Genomic DNA, 20,259 nt, shown 5'->3' on the forward strand with positions numbered 1-20,259 from the left:
TCTGCATTCTGTTTACTTGCCTTTTAAAAAAAAATCAAATCCACTGTGCAACTTGACAGCTGTGCTTCTGTTAGCAAAAAAGGGGAGGGGCGAAGTCTTCAAAGGCCTGATTTGTATATTTGTTTAGTTCCAGCAGGCATCTATATTCAAAGTTAAACATTCGTGTTCTTTCCAAATGTAATGATTTGACATTTTTACAGGGTGGTACCAAAAAGGCAGTGGACTCATTTTAAAATACCCAATCAAGAATCTTGGAACCCTAAAATATGAAGGGAACTGAGGTCTCCCATTAAAGTTTGGAATTTTTATTAAAACAGCAAAATCTGGAAATACTAGTGTTATTTCTTAGCTCACAATTAAATGTGATGGGGTGAGCGTATCTCCATACATTATGTTTTACAACTGGCCTATATCTGGTATAAATTAAGGGGCAGATTTTGATACCCACAAAGGACCAGGTTAGGGTTAGCTCATGGGCGCTACATGTATTTAGAGTTGTGAACAGGTCTTGGCCTAGGGCCCAAGTTAGATTTGGGGACTGTTTATGAGCCCAGGTCTTGACTAGGGATGGGCCATTTCGTGGGCGAGGGTTATGGTTGGGTCCAGTTCATGAGCAGACGGGATGGCACCAATTCCTAGGTTGTGACATGCAGGGGGAATGGGAGGAGGGCCTTGTGAAATAGAAAGCGATGGAGCCATTCATAATTTGGTGGGAGTTGAAAGATTTGGTCACTGAGCCTCTTCAGAAGTGTTCACTAGGAAGTTGTTGGTACACTTCATAGGTTACTAAAGGCATCCGTCACAGCACACCTCAGGGATACGCCAATGCCTACTAACGCACAGTCTGTGGTAGCTTCTTGATACATACGCCATGCATTTATGTAGGTTAGCAACATGCAGAACTTGATGGCTCTGAATCATTTAAAATGTTTTTGGTTTGTTTTTTTTAAACCTATGAGATATTGGGGCCTAATTCTGAGCTCATTTACATAGGTGCAAATCAAAAGTAATTGTATTGAAATTAATGGATTTTTCCCCCCCCCCAAAAAACAGGTGCAAGTGAGTCCAGAATAAGGACCATTGTGATTTCCAGATATCAAGAGCGTACCATTGTTAGTGATGCATTTTCTGTAATTCTAGTCATGCAGTGATTATACGGATATGATTAGCTTATGTAAACACTTACTTTTTATGGGTGCTTGTTCTCAGTAATCCATGGATTGAATTCCTTTCTAATATAAATAACGCTAAATAGTAATCACAATTCCACTCTATGTTCATAAAAGTAATATAGCATTTTGAGTGATACTGCAGGGCATTTGGTACATTGGTTAAAAAAAAAAAATCCATCTGTAGCCAAATTGCTTCCAAATAACAGTCATCTTTGACTGATTGATTTTTATGACTGTTATTACAGTCAAACAATGACATTTTAAATTATAGATTGCTATTTTAAAGGAATTAGCTGTGTTTGACTTTTAAAGGATTTTTCATTGTGGCGAGTGAGACAAATATTAATGTGGGTTAAAGCTACAGTTACTAGAGCGGTTGGCCAAGATTTTCAAAAGGCACTGGTGGTTTCTGGGGCGCACAGCCGGAGCCACCTTCAAGGCGCCTGAAGCTAGCTGAAAAACCAAATGACTTTAAGAAGGCTCAACATCATTAATCGCTTTTGAATAGGTTGGCTGTTTAAAACATACCAAGGCTTTAAAAAAAAACCATGCACAGCCTGCTACTGTAGTGCATATCGAAAGAAAAATGGGTATACTGACTTCCTATCCGTCACATAGCATTCCTATAGCATGGACTGCAATCAGTTTGCTGCTTATAGTGTATTTGGGAAGCATTGATTATTGTGACCCACGGTTTGTATAAAACCCATGGTCATGGTGTAGTAGATGAACTACAAACCCTAGTGTTAAGAAATTGTGTCAGGCCCCCAGTATCATGAGATTAGCTTAAAAAATCACGAAATTTAAAAAAATAATAAAAGCTGCGTCTTTTCAGTCTTCTTCTGGTATTTGAGCCTTTGTGGGGGGGGGGATAAAGGGGGGGAAAGGTGTCACTTTTTTAAGCTTTCCTCCTGAACAACAAGGACCTGAAACTGTCCTCTTTTTTTTTCAATGAAAGCTCAGTTTCACTCATAATCTCATGACTCTAGGATATGGGGCTTTAAGAAAAGCTCTGAACATCATGAGACTTGTGATAAAAGCGCCAGGGTTGGCAATATTGCCAGTTGTAGGACTGGGGCCATTAACTTCAATGGGTGGAGTTTTATTGAAGATCACACTTTCTGTTTACACCTGGAGTCCTATTTCCTGGTTCTCTACATATGGAAAATTTAACCCAAAAGTCTAGTTCTCTCAAAATCCTCATGTTCTCAAATATTGCAAATCACCTAACTTTCTGTTAGCTGGATTCTACTGGACCACCCTGACTTGATTTCTGACAATTTACTGCTCTGCATTAATGCAACAGATATTTTTAGTGAAAAAGCAAATACCAAAATGAAAAAAAAACCCTCTTGTTAAAATGCTAAAGCACAGCCACTCGGTGTGAACAGCTCCACCTCTCACTGGAGCCTCGGCAGGTACAGAATCAGGTCTTTGAGGAATTTCATCTTTAATAAACTAGGAAAAACAACTTCCTATTCTGGTGTTCCAATTTCATGAGATGTTTGTGCGGCCAGAAGGCACAGTGCCTGAGGGTCCTGACCAGTCAAGTTCGGAAGAATGGGCTTGAACTTGGTTAAGTTAGGTGTAAAATATCCAAGCCCCAGTGCATAGCAGTGAACATGTCCAAATCCCGTGCTACTTAGCAAAAGCAAGAGTCTTTGCATTGAAAAAAATAGTATTGCATGTTAGGCATAGTGTCTAGTCATACTTACAGGGCCTGAGCCAAAGCCCGTTGCAATCCATGGGAGTTCTTTCTACCATGAATAAAACGCAAGATTAAATTTTCCCTAAGCCCATCACACCCGTTTTTCACACAAGGTTTAGAGCCCCAGTGCTATATAAGAGCTAGGCTTTATGATGATGATGACCCAAACTCTCTCAAAGTTTGGGGCTATCCAGACCTGGGATTTTTGGCTTGGCTCCATCTCTAGTTTTATATGCTCTGGATCTGCTCTAATAATATGGGCAACCATGCTCCATGCCCCCGCCTAGCCCAGCTCTTTGCCACAGAACTGTGGCCGTTCCTCTGCCTTTGGAGACTTCAGGCCTCCTTTGAAATGGTTCTTGCATTCATTGAGGAGCACTTAGTATCTTCACACCTTTTGAAACAATTAGTTTACCTCCCCCGCCCTGAAGCTGATGGCCCGTGATGCCTCTGACCTCTGTGCCATCTGATCTCTTGTTGAGCCTGTCCTTTTCCTTGGTGCTTGAGAGAGTCAGGGACAGTATCAATCCACATGGAGCAAGTCCAAGCCTTCAGTGATGGTAGGCTTTAACGTTCAAATCATGGCTGAGGCCTAGGGCTATTGGAGCAGAAGCTGCAATAGTCTCTTTAATAGCACCCTGGTGCCTTCTGAGCATGTGAGAGCAGTTTCAAATCAAGCCACACGAAACAGACTATCAATGAACTGTAAGGAAAGGTCACCATTCCATTCAGTGTCTTAAAAATTAGACGTTACTATGGAGCTAAATTTTCACCACTTTGCCTCACTCCCCTAGATGCAGTCATGTGACCAACCTGTCCCTGCAATGCAGCTGCAGGAATCGTGCATTGTCACACCTGGATCCCCACACCTATTTTATGTGGTTGAGAACAACCATTGAGATCTGGGGGTCATAGTGGACCACAAACTAAATATGAGTCAACAGTATAACACTGTTGCAAAAAAAGGTAACCTCATTCTGGGATGTACTTGCAGGAGTATTGTAAGCATGACACGAGAAGTAATTCTTCTGCTCTACTCCACACTGATTAGGCTTCAACTGGAGTATTGTGTCCAGTTCTGGGCGCCACATTTCAGGAAAGATGTGGGCAAATTGGAGAAAGTCCAGAGAAGAGCAACAAAAATGATTGAAGGTCTAGAAAACATGACCTATGAGGGAAGATTGAAAAAATTGGGTTTGTTTAGTCTGGAAAAGAGAAGAGTGAGAGAGGACATGATAACAGTTTTCAAGTACATAAAAGGTTGTTACAAGGAGGAGGAAGAAAAATTGTTTTTCTTAACTTCTGAAGATAGGACAAGAAGCAATGAGCTTAAATTGCAGCAAGGGTGGTTTAGGTTGGACATTAGGAAAAACTTCCTAACTGTCAGGGTAGTTAAGCACTGGAATAAATTGCTGAGGGAGGTTGTGGAATCTCCATCATTGGAGATTTTTAAGAGCAGGTTAGACAAACACCTGTCAGGGATGGTCTAGATAATACTTAGTCCTGCCATAAGTGCAGGGGACTGGACTAGATGACCTCTCAAGGTCCCTTCCAGTCCTATGATTCTATGATTACCTTGGCCATCACCAGGACATCACCTGAGCTGCAGCTTGAGCTAATGGAGTTTTTCCATGGGCTTTGGATCAGACCATAAATTGGCAGCTGTAGCAGACACGTCTTAGAATCATAGAATATCTGGCTTGGAAGGGACCTCAGGAGGTATCTAGTCCAACCCCCTGCTCAAAGCAGGACCAATCCCCAGACAGATTTTTGCCCCAGATCCTTTAATAGCCCCCTTAAGGATTGAATTTACAACCCTGGGTTTAGCAGGCCAATGCTCAAACCACTGAGCTATCCCTCCCCCCTGAGTCTTCTGTGACTCAGATGCAGAAGAGGACATACATTGAATGTAGGTTACATTTGCCCCTACACTGCACACAGCTGTTTAGGACCCTACATTGCTCATTGTCCTGATTTTTAGCTTAGACCTTTTTAAGAGGAAGGCAATAGCATTCCTAAAATACAGCTTAGTGGCTCAACCAGGGAATGCCCATAAAATCAAAGGTAAATTAAGAACATTTGATTATTACTTTACATGGATTTGTTTTAAATGAACTGGTTGTATCATTTTTAGTGCCTTCTGTGACTGTTAGCCTCCTTTACAATCACTCCAATAAAGATTACAGCCTTCGAGTGAAGCAATGTGATAATTTTATTGTGGTCACATGACTTGGTTTGTACCCCATGGAAAGGAAGTACTGAACTGGCTGCTGCATTATCAAGTTTTGGCCTCATGTGAGGGCTGCATCAACGCTCCCTGGCAGGAAAACAAAACGTGCTTTGAATAAATCATCTTGAGTGCTACGCCATAAAATATCGCACTTGAGAGGGCTCAGAAAAGTGACAATAACAATATTATCCCAGCACAGTGGGAAGACGCAACCTTTACTGGTATAAAAACTAGTTCCCTTGCAAACATATGAAACAACAACCAATGTGTGCGTAACCCTCATGTTGCTACAGCTTGAGATTCCAGATGTGTAATAATGAAATCTCTTAACCCTGGTACTATACTGTACATTCCAATCAATGAAATTACACTGGAATATTTTTCTTCACTCCTTGATCAGTTTCATGGAGATACACACGTTAAACAAAACTAACAACCGCAACAATCAGCCAATTTGCATAATTCTCAGTACTTCTTTTTTATTAGGGATTTGTTTGAAGTCTAGCTGTTATCCAGCTGTTATTTTGGCAGTCAAGTCTGTAACATTAACCACTTCACTGTCCCATTTCATTACATATGCCTAGCCTTGTGTGTGTAGCTGTATGTCTGTCTGAATTTCATGTACAGCCATTCATAAGATTCAAGGAAAAATGCAAGCATTTTTGCAGTACAGTGGACTGTCGCAACCAGTCTCTGCTGTGTTAATATTCAGACAAGTAATATGTACGACCAAGGGAATAGAAAGTATTCACTATGAAGCAGAAATATCATCATCCTCTCCTGTTTCCAATGCCAAGGTTAAGTAGGGCGGACATCTGTCAGTTTCTTGGCTTTGGTACCCTAGATGGCCAGCCATCTCAAGCCTAGGCTTATTTTACAGATGTGGAATTGAGGTACAGAGAAGCTAAGTGACTTGCCCAAGATCACACAGGACATCTGTGGCAGAGCAAGGACTTAGAACCAAGGTCTCCCATGTCTTGGATCAGTGCCCCAGCCACCAGACCATCCTTCCTCTCATAAACCAGAATCATACTTATCAAAAACTTCATTTAGTATAATACACTTTGTCCTTCCTCATTACATTCCCTAATGAGGTAATATGCCTGCAGGATAGAAACTGGAGATGTGCACCATATACTTGTGCTCTCAGACAGGGGCTTTGGATGTGATTATTTCTCTTCGTTAAGTCTCACCTAGCGAATAGACTATATTTAGCTGTGGTGCTGCAAATGAGATTCAAGCAATTGCCCATCTTAAAGGCCTACTCCATAGATCTAGAGAAGGTCAAATGTCCCTCTTGAATTCTAAATTCATTTAATCTTACTTCACAGGGGCAGTTTGATTTTTGTAACATTCCGGTTTTGCATTTATGGCTGAATTTAGGACAGTATAAGTGTTATGCACTTTAAGTCAAAGGGTAAATGGGCCCCTAAGATGCTGCTTGATTGGCCTCCCATGAATTCCCTGTATGCATGATTTCTTTCCATATTACTTCTTTTATCTTGGATATTTCTGAGACATCCATCATTCTCCTATTTAATTGCCATCTTGCTATCTGATCCTTGAATAACTTAAGGAGCAATTCATCATTTTGTCAACACTACACAGTATGAGCTAAGCTGAGGGTGTCCAAGTACAATACATAGCTTTGGGGACACATTTTCAACAGTGTTTGTAAATGCACCTACGAAAATGCACACGCCAGTATATACCCATTTTGTACACATAATGACCGGTGTACCCTATGTAACAGTGAAGCAATAGGATTGCAGAAACATATTAAGCATGCAGCTATTGTATGCCTATTTATGTCTCACTTTTGAGCAATGATGGCCGTCGGTGATGACGCATGATGAAAACATTTGGCTGTCAGGGCACCAGCTTTTGACTTGTTCACTTCTGCTGGAGTGAACCTGTGCCCTTTAAAACGTGAGAGACATCCCGCCTACCACCCCCCACTCCCCATTGCCTTTGGCCACCACATGGGTTTTTGTTCCATTGACAATAATGTGAATTTGAAAGGGAAAGCTGGAGACAGAGCCAGGGAGGAAGCAAGCAGATTATTACAACCAGGCAACAAATGTGCTGCCATGAATTGCTTTTGTGCCCCATTTTATTTAGTTATCATGTTTCACCACTCACACAATGGTATGCCTAAATGTGTAATAACTAGCCCCAGGTTAGTGAGGGTATAAAGTCCATTGACTAGTCATCATGATGCCCTATGTGATAGCGTCAATGGACTTACACCAGTGATGAACTGGTCACAATTTATATTAAGGTTCTATGTAGAAATAAGTCACAAAGGGTTAATCAATGGTTAATTGAGGTTTTATTAAATGGGTCATCAATTGTTACAAACTGTTATCGAATCCAATGGGTCAATAGGTAGCTGCTAAATATGATTTATAACCTCTTCTTCTGACATATCCTACTCACGCTTATACCATCAATTAATCATGTATTAACCCTTTGAAAATGGAACCTTAATATAAATTTGTAACTAACCAGTACTTGTAACTAACATTTAGATTTCTACCTAAGAAAATGAGCCCACTCCAGAGCTCTAGGGGGCCCCCACACATGTTAGAAAACAAAAGTAAAACTGAACATCCGCTTAGCCCTGATTGCCAATACTTAATACAAATTGTAATACAAATTTCCCCTCCTGGTGCCCCCTCCAAAGTCTTCCCTCCTGCAACTTGTGCTCCTCCCTCTAAGTTCCCTGCAGGGTGCTACCTGCGGAACAAATATTTTAAAATGGGCTCGTCAATCTAGCAGAGAAAGGTATAACACGATCCAATGGCTAGAAGTTGCAGTGAGACAAATTCAGACAGGAAGTAAGGTGTAAATTTTTAACGGTGGGAGTAATTAACCATTGGAACAATTTACCAAGTGGTGTGGTGGATTCGCCATCGCTGCCCATTTTCAAATCAAGACTGGATGTTTTTCTAAAAGATCTGCTCTAGGAATTATTCTGGGGAAGTTCTATGGCCCGTGTCATGCAGGAGGTCAGAGTAGATGGTCCCTTCTGGCCTCAGAATCCATGAGTCTTGCTGGGCCATATCAACTATTGTCTGTGTTTTTAACAATGATTAGCATTTTTCTATAAACTTTTCTTCACTGTGTGTCGTGTTCTATCTATGCAGAGAAGGGCCCTGATCCTGCAGAGACTTGCACATGTGCTTAACTTTACACACTGTGAGTAGATCCCTTAAAGTCAATGAGACAACTCACAGTGTGTAAGTCTTTGCAGGGTTGAAGCTTAAAACAAGCTTCCCATCCATTGTTATGGCACATAACATAGGCTACCACAATAAGTGTGGTTGGTAATATATGGGAAATAAATAATTAAGGGGTTCAATTGCAGAATTAAGCTTACTCACTATAGGGGTCACCAGGAAATACCTATTTAAAAATTATATATTATACGCACACTAATTCTCTCTCTCACTCTCACTCTGTCTGACACAATTCATTTTTGGTCAACATTTTCCAGTTTTTCCACCAACAAAATGAAAAACAAAAATGACCAAACTCAGTAAAAACAAATTTACTAGAAACCATTTTCCATAACTGATCGGATATTATATTTCATTTTTGTGGGATTTTTTGTTTTTTGCTCAAGAAGTTTAGAGTTTTGTTTTTAATATCCAGAGCAAAATTGGCATTTTTGACCAAGCCTAATAAATATATAGCAAACTGTGAAAAATATTTGGTGCTGTAAATACCAATCCCATTTTTGAGTGTTGCATCTGCAAATTCCATACAGCCCACTACATCCACATACCCACACAACACATATTGTGGTGTAGCTCTGTCAAAAAAAAAAAAATCAAGCTCTATGTTTTTTGTTTCCTCCTGTCATCTGGCAGCATGTCACCAGAGACCTCATGTTTTGTATCAACAATTTCCATTCGATTGTGAAGGAAAGTCATAAGCAGTGAAAAATGCTTCGCAGTATAAACATTAACTTGATGGAGCAGTAAAAGTGTTTTGTGGATGAGTAAATTCTGCCAAGGAATGTCATTTCTATCTGATCGCATTACACAGGTCCACTGCACAACGTCGGCTGCTCATTAACTGTCCCCCCCTCCCCCCCCCAAAACCTGCCAATCCTTTATGATGAAAATGGGATAGGAGGAAAGGCCAGAATGACAGCTAGAGTTGGGCAAGGAACTCAAAACAGTGATACATGGTAAAATCCTCACCCACTATTGAAATGCCTGGCAAAATTCTCATTGATTTCAGAGGACTTCCCCCCATAGAATGGGGGACTTCAGCTAGGACTCAACAGAGCTGAAGCTGATGCTTGGCTCTGCCACAGACTTCCTGTGTGACCTTGGGTAGGTCACTGGTTCTCTCTGCGCCTCAGTTCCCCATCTGTAAATTGGGGGTGATAATACTCTTTGGTTACACTGGCAATTCTTCTGGGCTGGGATTCTCTGTTACCCTGTGTTTGTACAGTTCCTGGCACCCAGGGGGCCATGATCTTGGTTGGGGTCTTTAGGTGCTGTCATCATTGTTCTTAAAAAACGTTTTCACAAATATTGACTCCAATCTCAAGCTGAATTTGCTTGCCAAGCTGGTGACTGGAGCCAGCCCTGGGTCTGCTTACTATAGCTCTGCAAGTGTTACACCTTACAAGAGAGGCCTCCTTGGTCTGTGGTCTTTTGACTAAGAGCCCAAGCAGGTGAACTTTGCTTCACTTCTCTGGGATGGTGTGTATGACATTCCCAAGCAACAGCATAAAACCTTGATCCAGCAAAGCGCTTACACACTTCGGGCCAGATTTGTCGGCGTATTCAGGTGCCTAAGGATGCAGATGATCACCTAGTGGGATTTTCAGATGTGCCTAACTCCCATTGACTTCAGCGGGAGTCAGATATCTAAGTGCTTTGGAAATCCCACTAGGCACCTAGCTGCATCTTTAGGCAGCTAAATGCCTTAACACATCTTGCCCTTGGTCCCTTTAATGTTCCTCTCCCAAGAGAAGAGTCAGGAAAGAGCTTCGTTAGTAGCAAATCAGCATATATGCCCTGCTGCATTGACAGGTACACTTTGTTCTTCTAAATGAATGTAAGTCATTGTATAGTATTAAACGGAGTTCGGAACCTTACACATATATTGTTGGCTGCTGTCCATGTGTTTTCCTGCTTAATCAATAGCTGCTGTCTCACTAAGCCCACCATGCTGGCATATGCAAAAATGCTGATACTACTACTCTAGCCCTACAAACAATCCTCCTTGGGTATCCAATGCTCTGTCTTTATAATGTAATTGATCCCCAGCTGTCCAAATAAGTTGTGCTCTCTGAAACTGAGAGTTAATATGGACGATGGATTATTATTCTAGGCACCAGGTGGGTTCGCACTGTGAGGTGTGGAAAGTTCCAAGTAGGCTGCTGTTTAGCACAGAAATTACTAGAGACACAAAAGGATGGATTATTCTCTTCTATTTTTCTCCCCTTTGAGCCAAATCCTACTTTTGGTTACACTCATGCAAGTTGATGGAAGTTACTGGGCCAGATACACTCTCAGATACACCAGTATAACTCTAGAGTAAAGATAGGGTTACCATAGTTCAACAATCAAAAAAGAGGACACGGGGTGCCACCCTAGCCCCGCCCCCTCCCACTTCCCGTCCCCCTCAGAATCCCCCTACCCCCTGACTGCCCTCTCCTGAGACCCCCACCCCCATCTAAGTCTCCCTGCTCCCTGTCCCCTGACTGCCCCAACCGCTCTCTACACCCCCTTCTCCCGACAGCCCCCCCCAGGACCCCCGACCAATCTAACCCCCCCATTCCCTGTCCCTTGCCTGCCCGCCCCCGCCCCAGGCCGAGGGAGAGCTGCAGGCTCCACGTGCAGCCAAACACTGGGGCACTGCTCTGCGGGCGAGAAGGGAGCGGGGGAGGGGGAGGGACTCTGGCTGCTAGAGGCCCCAGTGGCTGCGAGCGGCTTTCAATCAGGCCCAGCCGTCCAATCAGCCGCGCCGCACTCTGCATGAGGGGAAGCGGGAAATCCCGGACATTTCTACGTTATTAGAAATCCCCCCCGGACGGCCATTTAAAGCTGAAAAAGCCGGACATGTCCGGGGAAAGCCGGACGGATGGTCACCCTAGTAAAGAGTAAGCGGTTCCTCAAATGTGGCACTCCACCGGCCTTCTTTTTCCTCTTCAGCTGCAGGCTGCAATGCCTGAGTCCTTTTCCTCTGCCTGCTAGCACTTCCGGGACAAAATTTCCGGAGTAAAATCAACGTTTTTACAAACCAGCTGGTCAGAGAAGCAAAGGGAAACTTCTCAAGGTCAAGCACTGATTAAACGAGCAACTATTAGTAAGAGTGTTTTTAAGATGTGTTGTAGAAAAATTCTGGGCCTAAACTTAACTGAACCAGGTAGGCCTATCTTTTGGGCCTGGGCCTGAACATTTGTCAAGTTGAACTGAAGAAAGGGTTTTTTTGGAGAAACAGGGACTTTCGGAGACAGGGTAAAGGAAAAGTACAAAAGAGGAACTACCTGTAGTCACAAGGCTGGTGATTCATAACTGCCCACTGTTCGTCTGTAGGGAAGCATGTAACCGCAATGGGCAAATTGAGAAAAACAGGAAAGCTTGCTATGCCATATTCTCTTTTAAGGATATTGTATTCCATTTATGGCTCATAGACTCATAGACTCATAGACTTTAAGGTCAGAAGGGACCATTATGATCATCTGGTCTGACCCCCTGCATGCCGCAGGCCACAAAACCGTCCCCACCCTTCCCTTGACTCTGCTGTTGAAGTCCCCAAATCCTGTGTCTTGGTGACTTCAATTGGCAGAGAACCCTCCTGCTAGCGATCCCTGCCCCATGCTGCGGAGGAAGGCGAAAAACCTCCAGGGCCTCAGCCAATATACCCTGGAGGAAAATTCCTTCCCGACCCCAAATATGGCGATCAGTAAGACCCCGAGCATGTAGGCAAGAGTCTCCAGCCTGACCCTTGTTAGCCATTATACTATTTACCTGCTATTGCTCGGTATTCCTCAGCTAATGTGTTTTACCATTAAACCATTCCCTCCATAAACTTATCTAATTTAATCTTAAAACCAGACAGGTCCCTCGCCCCCACCGTATAATGCTGATAAGAAAGTGTGTATTAATAATTGTGGTTTTGTCCTATATAAGCTGCTGGATTTTATCTGTCGGGCGGGTGTTCGGCTGCCTTCGCTGACTCCCCCATGCATGCATGTTTGGTTAATCAATAAAGGAGCCTCAGGCTGTCTGATCCAAAATCTACCGTGTGGTCGATTTTCCACAACAGATGCAAATATTTATGGGAGAGAGAAAGACTCACTGAGGCCATTAGCTGATATTTGGTATTTACCTCAGACTTCTCCGGATTAGTTTAATATTCAATAGCAGCCAGCCTCTCATCTGCTCCAGGAAGTGGCCAGCCCGGGTCAATGTTTAACTGGGCTCACCAAATCTGGATTTAGGAAGGAAAGGCTTGGGGAGGAATAGCCATGGAAACTGGCTTCCCAGACACCTAATCAGCTGTGTGTGTGTGTATGGTCAGGCAGACCGTGAAAGTTGCCCTGGAGGGAACCTGGGAGTTTTACAAACAGGCGTTGCCTTCAAAGGGAGCCCAAGACACAGATCAGTGCTATGGTCAAGTCCAGGAACTACTACACATAGACTTTTTGTTCTTTGAATGTTGTAACTCGGTAAAATGGGCCTGAGCTACTCCAGGGCTCATCATAAGGTGACAAAAGTGGCACCAGTGCAAACCAAAGAGGAGGTGCCTACTTCTCCTTGCGCTGCTGCGGTGTGTGGATTTCACAGTACCCTGGAAGAGAGACGTTTATGCTCCTTTGCAGCCATGGAGGAGAGAAATCCAGTGTTTCAAAGGCAGCTTCCACCCCTAAGAGAAACTCTGTATGGCAGATGCTCCACAGGTAACCTGGCCATGGATAAGCGACTGCCCTTTCTAGGGTGCTTGGATTGGCTGATTATTTGTTCTTCGTGTTCTCTGTTGCCAAATAGATATATGGCTCAGCAGAAAATCATTGCATTTTAACTAAGACAAATGGTAGAAAGCTGAAGGTTTATCAAATGCAGGTGTGTGTGTGTGTGTGTGTGTGTGTGTGTGTGTGTGTGTGTGTGTGTGTGTGTGTGTGTGTGTGTGTGTGTGTGTGTGTATTATTCTAGGCATGTGTCTGTTTCTGACACTTCCTGCATATTACAGCATTGGGTGGGGGGGGAATCATTTTTTTCAGCTTGTTTTAGAAAACTGTCTCAATTATTTATTTAAATCTCAAACAGCCCAGATCATGCAATCCTTGATTGTGAGAGTCATCTTTACACATGTTTCAGAGTAGCAGTAGTGTTAGTCTGTATCCACAAAAAAACCAGGAGTACTTGTGGCACCTTAGAGACTAACAAATTTATTTGAGCATAAGCTTCCATGGGCTACAGCCCACTTCATCGGATGCATCATGCTTATGCTCAAATAAATTTGTTAGTCTCTAAGGTGCCACAAGGGCTCCTATCCTTACACATGAAAGTAGTCCCATTGATCTTGACTTCAGTGGGACTAGATGTGGAAGAGTTACAGGACAGGTCCTGAGGCGTACTTCTGGAGCAACCCCTTAATATGTTACTATACATCTCTACTATGTGTACATAGTTATGTGATCCACACACCGCCCTGGGTTAAACCCAAAGAATTATTCACAGTTTGGACAAGATGCTGAGCTGATGTAAATCAGAGCAGTAACAATAATAATATCTAGCTCTTATCTAGCATTTTTCATCAGTAGATCTCACTGCACGTTACCAAAGAAGCTGAGAATCATTATGGAGCTCAGCTGATTTAGACCAGCTGAGGGCCGAGACCAGAGAACGCAACACCGGAGTGGCACTGGAAACTAATAAACTCCAAGGGAACCACCCTACCGTTTTTACATAGATACGTCTCCTTTGGCGTCAGTGGGATTATTCAGATGAGTAAATGGATGCAGGATTAGGCCCTAGTGTTTCTAACAGGAAGACACTGGTGTAATGTGGCTTAGCAGGGTTGGATATTTTCCCCCTTCCATGTTACATGCAGGTAGTTACGCTAAGAGCATGAGAGGCAATGTACCACTACCCTGATAGCAGGCACATTTCAGGAGCAGAACGGGTCTAGGAATGAATACAGATTGGCTCTGGATATTCAGCATGACATTTGGAGTGTTTGATGACAGTAACAGCACTTAAATAACTACTCCGTTCAGCAAAGAGCTAACCTTTGGGTATTTAGCAAGTTCATTTACCAAAAGTCCTCTCTGGCATTTTCCATATTCATCCGTGCCAGTAGTACACCTCTACCCCGATATAACACGACCCAATATAACACGAATTTGGATCTAACGCGGTAAAACAATGCTCCAGGGGGGCGGGGCTGCGCACTCCGGCAGATCAAAGCAAGTTCGATATAACACGGTTTCACCTATAACGCGGTAAGATTTTTTGGCTCCCGAGGACAGCGTTAGATCGAGGTAGAGGTGTAGCTGATAGCAGGAATGTCTGTGGAAACCAAAGGACGTGAGCATGGATAAAGGGAATTCATTGACAGTTTTGAGCAAGTATTCAGGGAAGAGTTTTTGCTGATAGTCACTCAGCTCTGGTGTCCAGTGGACGCATTTTTTCCCCATGTGCTGTTGTATTTTGGGAGCATGGGCTACGGTAGGTCATGTTACACTATAACTAGAAGGTCATGAAGCTTTTGCGTAATAAAGCCTAATAGTTAATGATCAATTTGCAATTGTATTAAAACTGTTATTGGCTTCTTCTCCTTCTCTGTTCCTTTAAGTGCCCAGACCCATTTCTTTTGACATCATGATGGAAACGGGAGAAACAAGTATTATTAAACAGCATCCACCTCGAAGACTCCAAGTAAGATGAATTTAAAAGGCTACCTAAGGAGTTACTTGGATTTAATGGGAACATCCCATTTTAATTGTAAACATGCCCGGGTATGTACTCAGCTATAGAAAAGCCATCAGAATGAACTATATTGGTAAGAAATTATAGCGCTGCTGGTCATTATTTCTAACTCAAAATTATTTAAATTAAGGTATTTTGTGAAGAGAGTAGGTTGGATTTACACTAGTGTCACTCCATTTACATCAGTGGCCTTAATCCTGATTCACACCGTGTAAAAGGGAAGCAGTCAAAGGGAATGCCAAACAGCCTGACTATATAAAAAGATGCTTCCTTTGTCTGTCTATCTGTTTACCTGTCCTTCCGCAAGTCTGCGCACTGCGGCCCTCTATTGGACGGGCCGTCAGAGCTGCTAGAGTGTGAGAGATCAAGTCTCCTCCTAGTAGAGGAGCCAGAGTGAATAGAAGCCCAATGCTACCCACTATGTGCCTTTTTCTAGCTCTTTTCTAAAATGGCCTCCATCATTGTAGTATCTGGGCACCGTCCGGTCATTAATGGACTTTATCTTCACAACACCCTGTGTGAGGCAGCCCTATTTGACAGGTGTGGAACTGAGCCACCAAAGACTGGGCAGCTTGCCTATGGCCAGACAGGAAATCTGTGCCAGAGCTGGGCATTGTAACCAGCTCTCCCCAGATCCACACTAGTGCCTTAGCCACAGGTCCAGCCTTCCTGCTTTCCACACGTTGCCTAACTAGAGATTCGTGCAAATGCTAGAACTGCTCTTAATGGCGAAAAGTTCTTTTCGATGGGGGTAAGGAAGGTGCAGTGCTGCTGTTAAATTCAGTTTTATACCAAGCCAAGTGCAGCTTCCAATATAGACAGCTAAGAAAAGCTGTTAAATTCTGCATTTCTGCCATCGACTAGCCGAGCACCGACTCCGTGTGTTGTTCGGTTGCTAGCTTGATTAAATCTTGATATCAAACTGGAAAATATTTTGCCTTTTGAGGCGCACGCTGGTTTCGGTAGTTGATGATAAACAGTGAGATACTCAAGACATTTATTTTTATTACATGGGCCTCAATCTCAAACCACCGTGCAGCTTTACTCAGGTGAGTCATCCCATTACAGTGATATTATCAAGTCAATGGGACAGCATGTGTAAGTCAAGGTATTCATAGATTTGAAGGCCAGAAGGGATCATTAGATCATCTGGTCTGACCTCCTGTGTATCACAGCCTGTACATCTCACCCAGCTACCCCGGCATTGAGCCCATAATTTGGGTTTGGCTAAAGCATCTTCCAGAAAGGCATCTAGAAACAGGCCATGCAATTAGCATTTACCTAGAACTATTTGACCTGCAGCACTGCTCATCCGGCTCTTTAGAGATCCACTGACTTTGTATCCCCAGGAGAGAGCAGAGTTTATGAGCCAGCTATGACACAATATCACCTTTGTGAGCTGGCTAGGGGGACTCCCAAGCTGGCAGAGAACTGGGGTAACTGCTCCACATCACCCCCTCCCGTAGATAGAGTGGAGTAGGTGGGTGTAGCTGCAGTGTCTCTGTGCTCTGGTAATCCCTAGGTACCAGAATGGTCTCTTGGGTTCATAGACAGTGGGGTGCAATTTAGAGCAGCTCTGAGGTGGCTCTAAGTTGCACCAGGCAACTGGCCCCTGGCACCCCCAAGGTTAGGGAGTAGGCCCCACTCGAGTCCTGCACTGAGTATACGTCAGCTTCTGTATGCAGACTCCACCCCGTACACTATGGGCAACATCACTGCCAAAGGTTGGCATGTTTGTAAACTGTGAAGGACCTTTCCCTTAAAGTGACAACAGTCATGCTCTGTGTTGTCAGATGCTACCAGTGTGGTGCTCTGCTTTCTCTTATGTTGATATCACTCGGCTGCGTGCGTGTGTTCCCTCTGTGTGCTGCCCCAGCTCTGCACAGATAGCTGACCCAGCAGACCCAAAGAGAACCCCCAATGACCACAGAGTCTAGTAAGATGCAAAGTCACGTCGACCAGGTTTATTGCGACCTCGGACACAGTTGCAGTTCCCCGTAGATTACTTAGTCTACCGGGCATACTACGAGAAAGTGCCTCTTGGCAATGGACCTGGCTCAGTCAGTGGCGGGACTTTCCACTGCCCCCTCGGCCGGACAAACATATCCACTCAGGGATGCATTCTTATACACAGCTACAAACAAGTTACACATCACTCCTGACGTATTGAGGTGCAACCCCTCTACGCAGCAAGGTACAACCCCTCTACGTAGTAAGGTGCCGCCTCTCACCTTGTACATGTTGGTTCGAACAAAACAACTCTATCCATCATATTACCCTTTTGGCCCTGTCATTGGGATGGGTCAGCCTGTTCCTTGTTATCTGTGTGGAGTGTACAAGTATGAGAATGTTCTGATATCTGGTGTCCAGTACCTTTTAGGTATGTCTCTTTTTGCCGCATCAGCCCTTTCCTTGCCAGCTTCTGTGAGCAGGGCCTGCCTCTGGCTCACAGCTTAACTTTGCTTTATGTGAGAAAAGTCTTGACCATTACTTTAGTTCAGGCCTTAGGCCTTATACCGGGCCTCTGATACCAAGGTTTATATCTCAGGGCCTCCTAGGGTGACCAGACGTCCCGATTTTATCGGGACTGTCCCGATATTTCCTTGTTTGTCCCGCGTCCCGACCGACGTGCGGTCGGGACACTGGACAAACAAGGAAATGCGCCGGAGCCTGGAGCCCGGAAGTGCTCGCGGCCCCCCCCCGCCCCGACTCCGCCCCCTCCTCCCCCGATTGGCTCCCTCCCTGAATCCCCGCCTCTTCCCCGGGCTCACCATTCCTCCCCCCTCCGCAAGCGCTGGAGGGAGGCCCGGGAGACTCAGGGGGGAGCGCGGAGCCGGGGTGAGTAAGAGTCCGGCCTGGTCCCGAGCAGGCAGGACTCAGGTGGGTGGTAGGGAGAGGAGGGGGGCGACCCGCGGGGCCAGGCGGCGGCTGTTGTTGTCCCCCCCGGGCAGCGGGACTCGGGAGCAGCCGCTGCTGCAGCTCCCACTGCCGCGGGGGGAGGAAGCGGCCATGGCGCTTGGCGGCTGCGGCTCTGGCGCCCCCAAACCCCCCAAGCCGGGGCCTGCTGCAGGGACCCAGTAGCACGCACGCTGCGCCCAGCCCCTGGCCAGTCGCGTCTGAGCTGCTGCCCAGCTGGTGCTATCGCGCGGCGGCCCCGGGGTGGAGGCATCAGCAGCCCAGCCCCGTTCGTTCCCCTGCGGGACCCGAGCGGGACGGGGGGGCTGGGGCCTGCTGCCCCCACTCCGGGGCCGCCGCGCGATAGCACCAGCTGGGCAGCAGCCCAGATGCGACTGGCCAGGGGCTGGGCCCAGCGTGCGCGCTGCTGGATCCCCGCAGCAGGCCCCGGCTTGGGGGGTTCGGGGGTGCCAGAGCCGCAGCTGCCAAGCGCCATGGCCGCTTCCTCCCCCGCGGCAGTGGGAGCTGCAGCAGCGGCTGCTCCCGAGTCCCACTGCCTGGGGGTGAGAACAGCCGCCGCCTGGCCCCGCGGGCCGCCCCCCTTCTCTCCCTACCACCCAACTGAGTCCTGCCTGCTCGGGACCAGGCCGGACTCTTACTCACCCTGGCCCCGTGCTTCCCCTGAGTCTCGCTTCCCCTGAGTCTCCCGGGCCTTCCTCCAGCGCTTGCGGAGGAAGGGTTTTTGTTTTTTTGTTTTGTTTTTTTGGCCACGTTCCCCCCCCCCCCCCCCCCCCGGCGTCACCCCCTCCCCACGTCCCGATATTTGACTTGGGTGATCTGGTCACCCTAGGGCCTCCTCTTACTACACTCTGGAGCCAGGCTACCCACAAACAGATAGCTTTGTGGATGGCCCAAGAGCATTTGATTCATTCAGTCTTTAAGTGCCTGATAAATTTCCCTCCTTAGCTTCCCCTTCTCCTCGCCCCGTGAAAGACAGACTTTGAATAGGATCAGCCTTAGGGAAAATGGCGCCCTGGGCTAATTTAAAAATTAATGGAGATATCCCATCTCCTAGACCTGGAAGGGACCTTGAAAGGTGAAGCCCCCTGCCTTCACTAGCAGGACCATGTACTGATTTTGCCCCAGATCCCTAAGTGGCTCCCTCAAAGATTGAACTCACAACCCTGGGTTTAGCAGACCAATGCTCAAACCACTGAGCTATCCCTCCCCCCAAAATACAAAAGTTTGTATTTTGGCACCCCTGGCCCCTGGGCTCCCCACCCATTCCCCCAGACCCCAACTGTCTCCCTGGGCCCCTCACCTATCCCCCCATTGCTCCTAGGCCCCACTGCCTTCCCTCCATTGCCCCAAGCTCCCTTCTGTGGCCTCACACCCCAGGCCTGTCCTGCTTCTTGCCTCTTGACCACAGCACCCCCCTGACCACAGCACCTTGGATGGTCACCCACGCATAAGGCCAGCCCTGACTTAAAGAAGTATAATATTTTCCTAACAAAATCCTCTCTTCACTTGAGGAGTATCTAGTAGGCCAGGCTGGGATAGCTCAGTGGCTTTAAGCATTGGTTTGCTAAACCTAGGGTTGTGAGTTCAATCCTTGAGGGGGTCACTTTGGGATCTGGGGCAAAAATCTGTCTGGGGATTGGTCCTGCTCTGAGCAGCAGGTTGGACTAGATGACCTCCTGAGGTCCCTTCCAACCCTGACATTCTATGATGATAGGCTTCACTGAGTACCTAGTGGCAGCTGAGTTTAGCCATAAAACCCCAGCCCTGCCAATATCTCTGAGGATTACTTTCAGTCCTCTGTCTAGAGCCATGACTGTGAGCTGGAGGGAAAGTGGAGATAGAGAGGGGAAAATACCCAGTCTGAGTGCAAGATCCAGCCTCTTATTAAACAACCATCTAATGGTAACAGAGAGTTTTACAGAGTTGAACAATTAGGCACATAGGCACTGCCAGACTGGATAAGACCCCCGGTCCATCTTGTCCAGTGCCCTGTCTCTGACAGTGGTCAGCACCAGGTGCTTCAGTGGAAGGTGCAAGAACTCCACAGAAGGCAGATGTGGCACAGCCTGCCCCCATTAGATCAGAATGATACTTAAGTAAGGGATAGATTATGCTTAAGAGCATCAGAGCCTTCCCAAAAATGGGGAGGGGGGCTGTCCTTCCTCTTCCCCCGTGTCCCCGCCCCCAAGGTGGAGGGACTCAAGCTCCCCAGAGCTGCCAGCTTTGCTCTTACCATGGCCACGAGCCGCCCCCCGTCCCCGGCAGGAGCTG

General features: G+C 45.8%; 1 protein-coding gene across 3 annotated transcripts in view; it reads left to right on the forward strand.

The window, feature by feature from the left end:
- The first annotated feature begins 12,579 nt into the window (after positions 1-12,579).
- CCDC198 (coiled-coil domain containing 198) overlaps positions 12,580-20,259 on the forward strand; it is a 28,833-nt gene continuing 21,153 nt past the window's right edge. Inside the window, exons 1-2 of one of the 3 annotated variants that reach the window (XM_005295557.4) lie at positions 12,677-13,040; positions 14,939-15,021. In XM_005295557.4, the coding sequence (XP_005295614.2) occupies positions 12,815-13,040; positions 14,939-15,021 (309 nt within the window). In that variant the 5' untranslated portion in view covers positions 12,677-12,814. Of the gene's footprint in view, positions 13,041-14,938; positions 15,102-20,259 lie in introns of all 3 variants that reach the window. The other 2 variants (XM_065593845.1, XM_065593846.1) reach the window with 2 other exon arrangements.

This window comes from Chrysemys picta, chromosome 4 (genome assembly GCF_011386835.1).
Source record: "Chrysemys picta bellii isolate R12L10 chromosome 4, ASM1138683v2, whole genome shotgun sequence".
NCBI lineage: Eukaryota > Metazoa > Chordata > Testudines > Emydidae > Chrysemys > Chrysemys picta.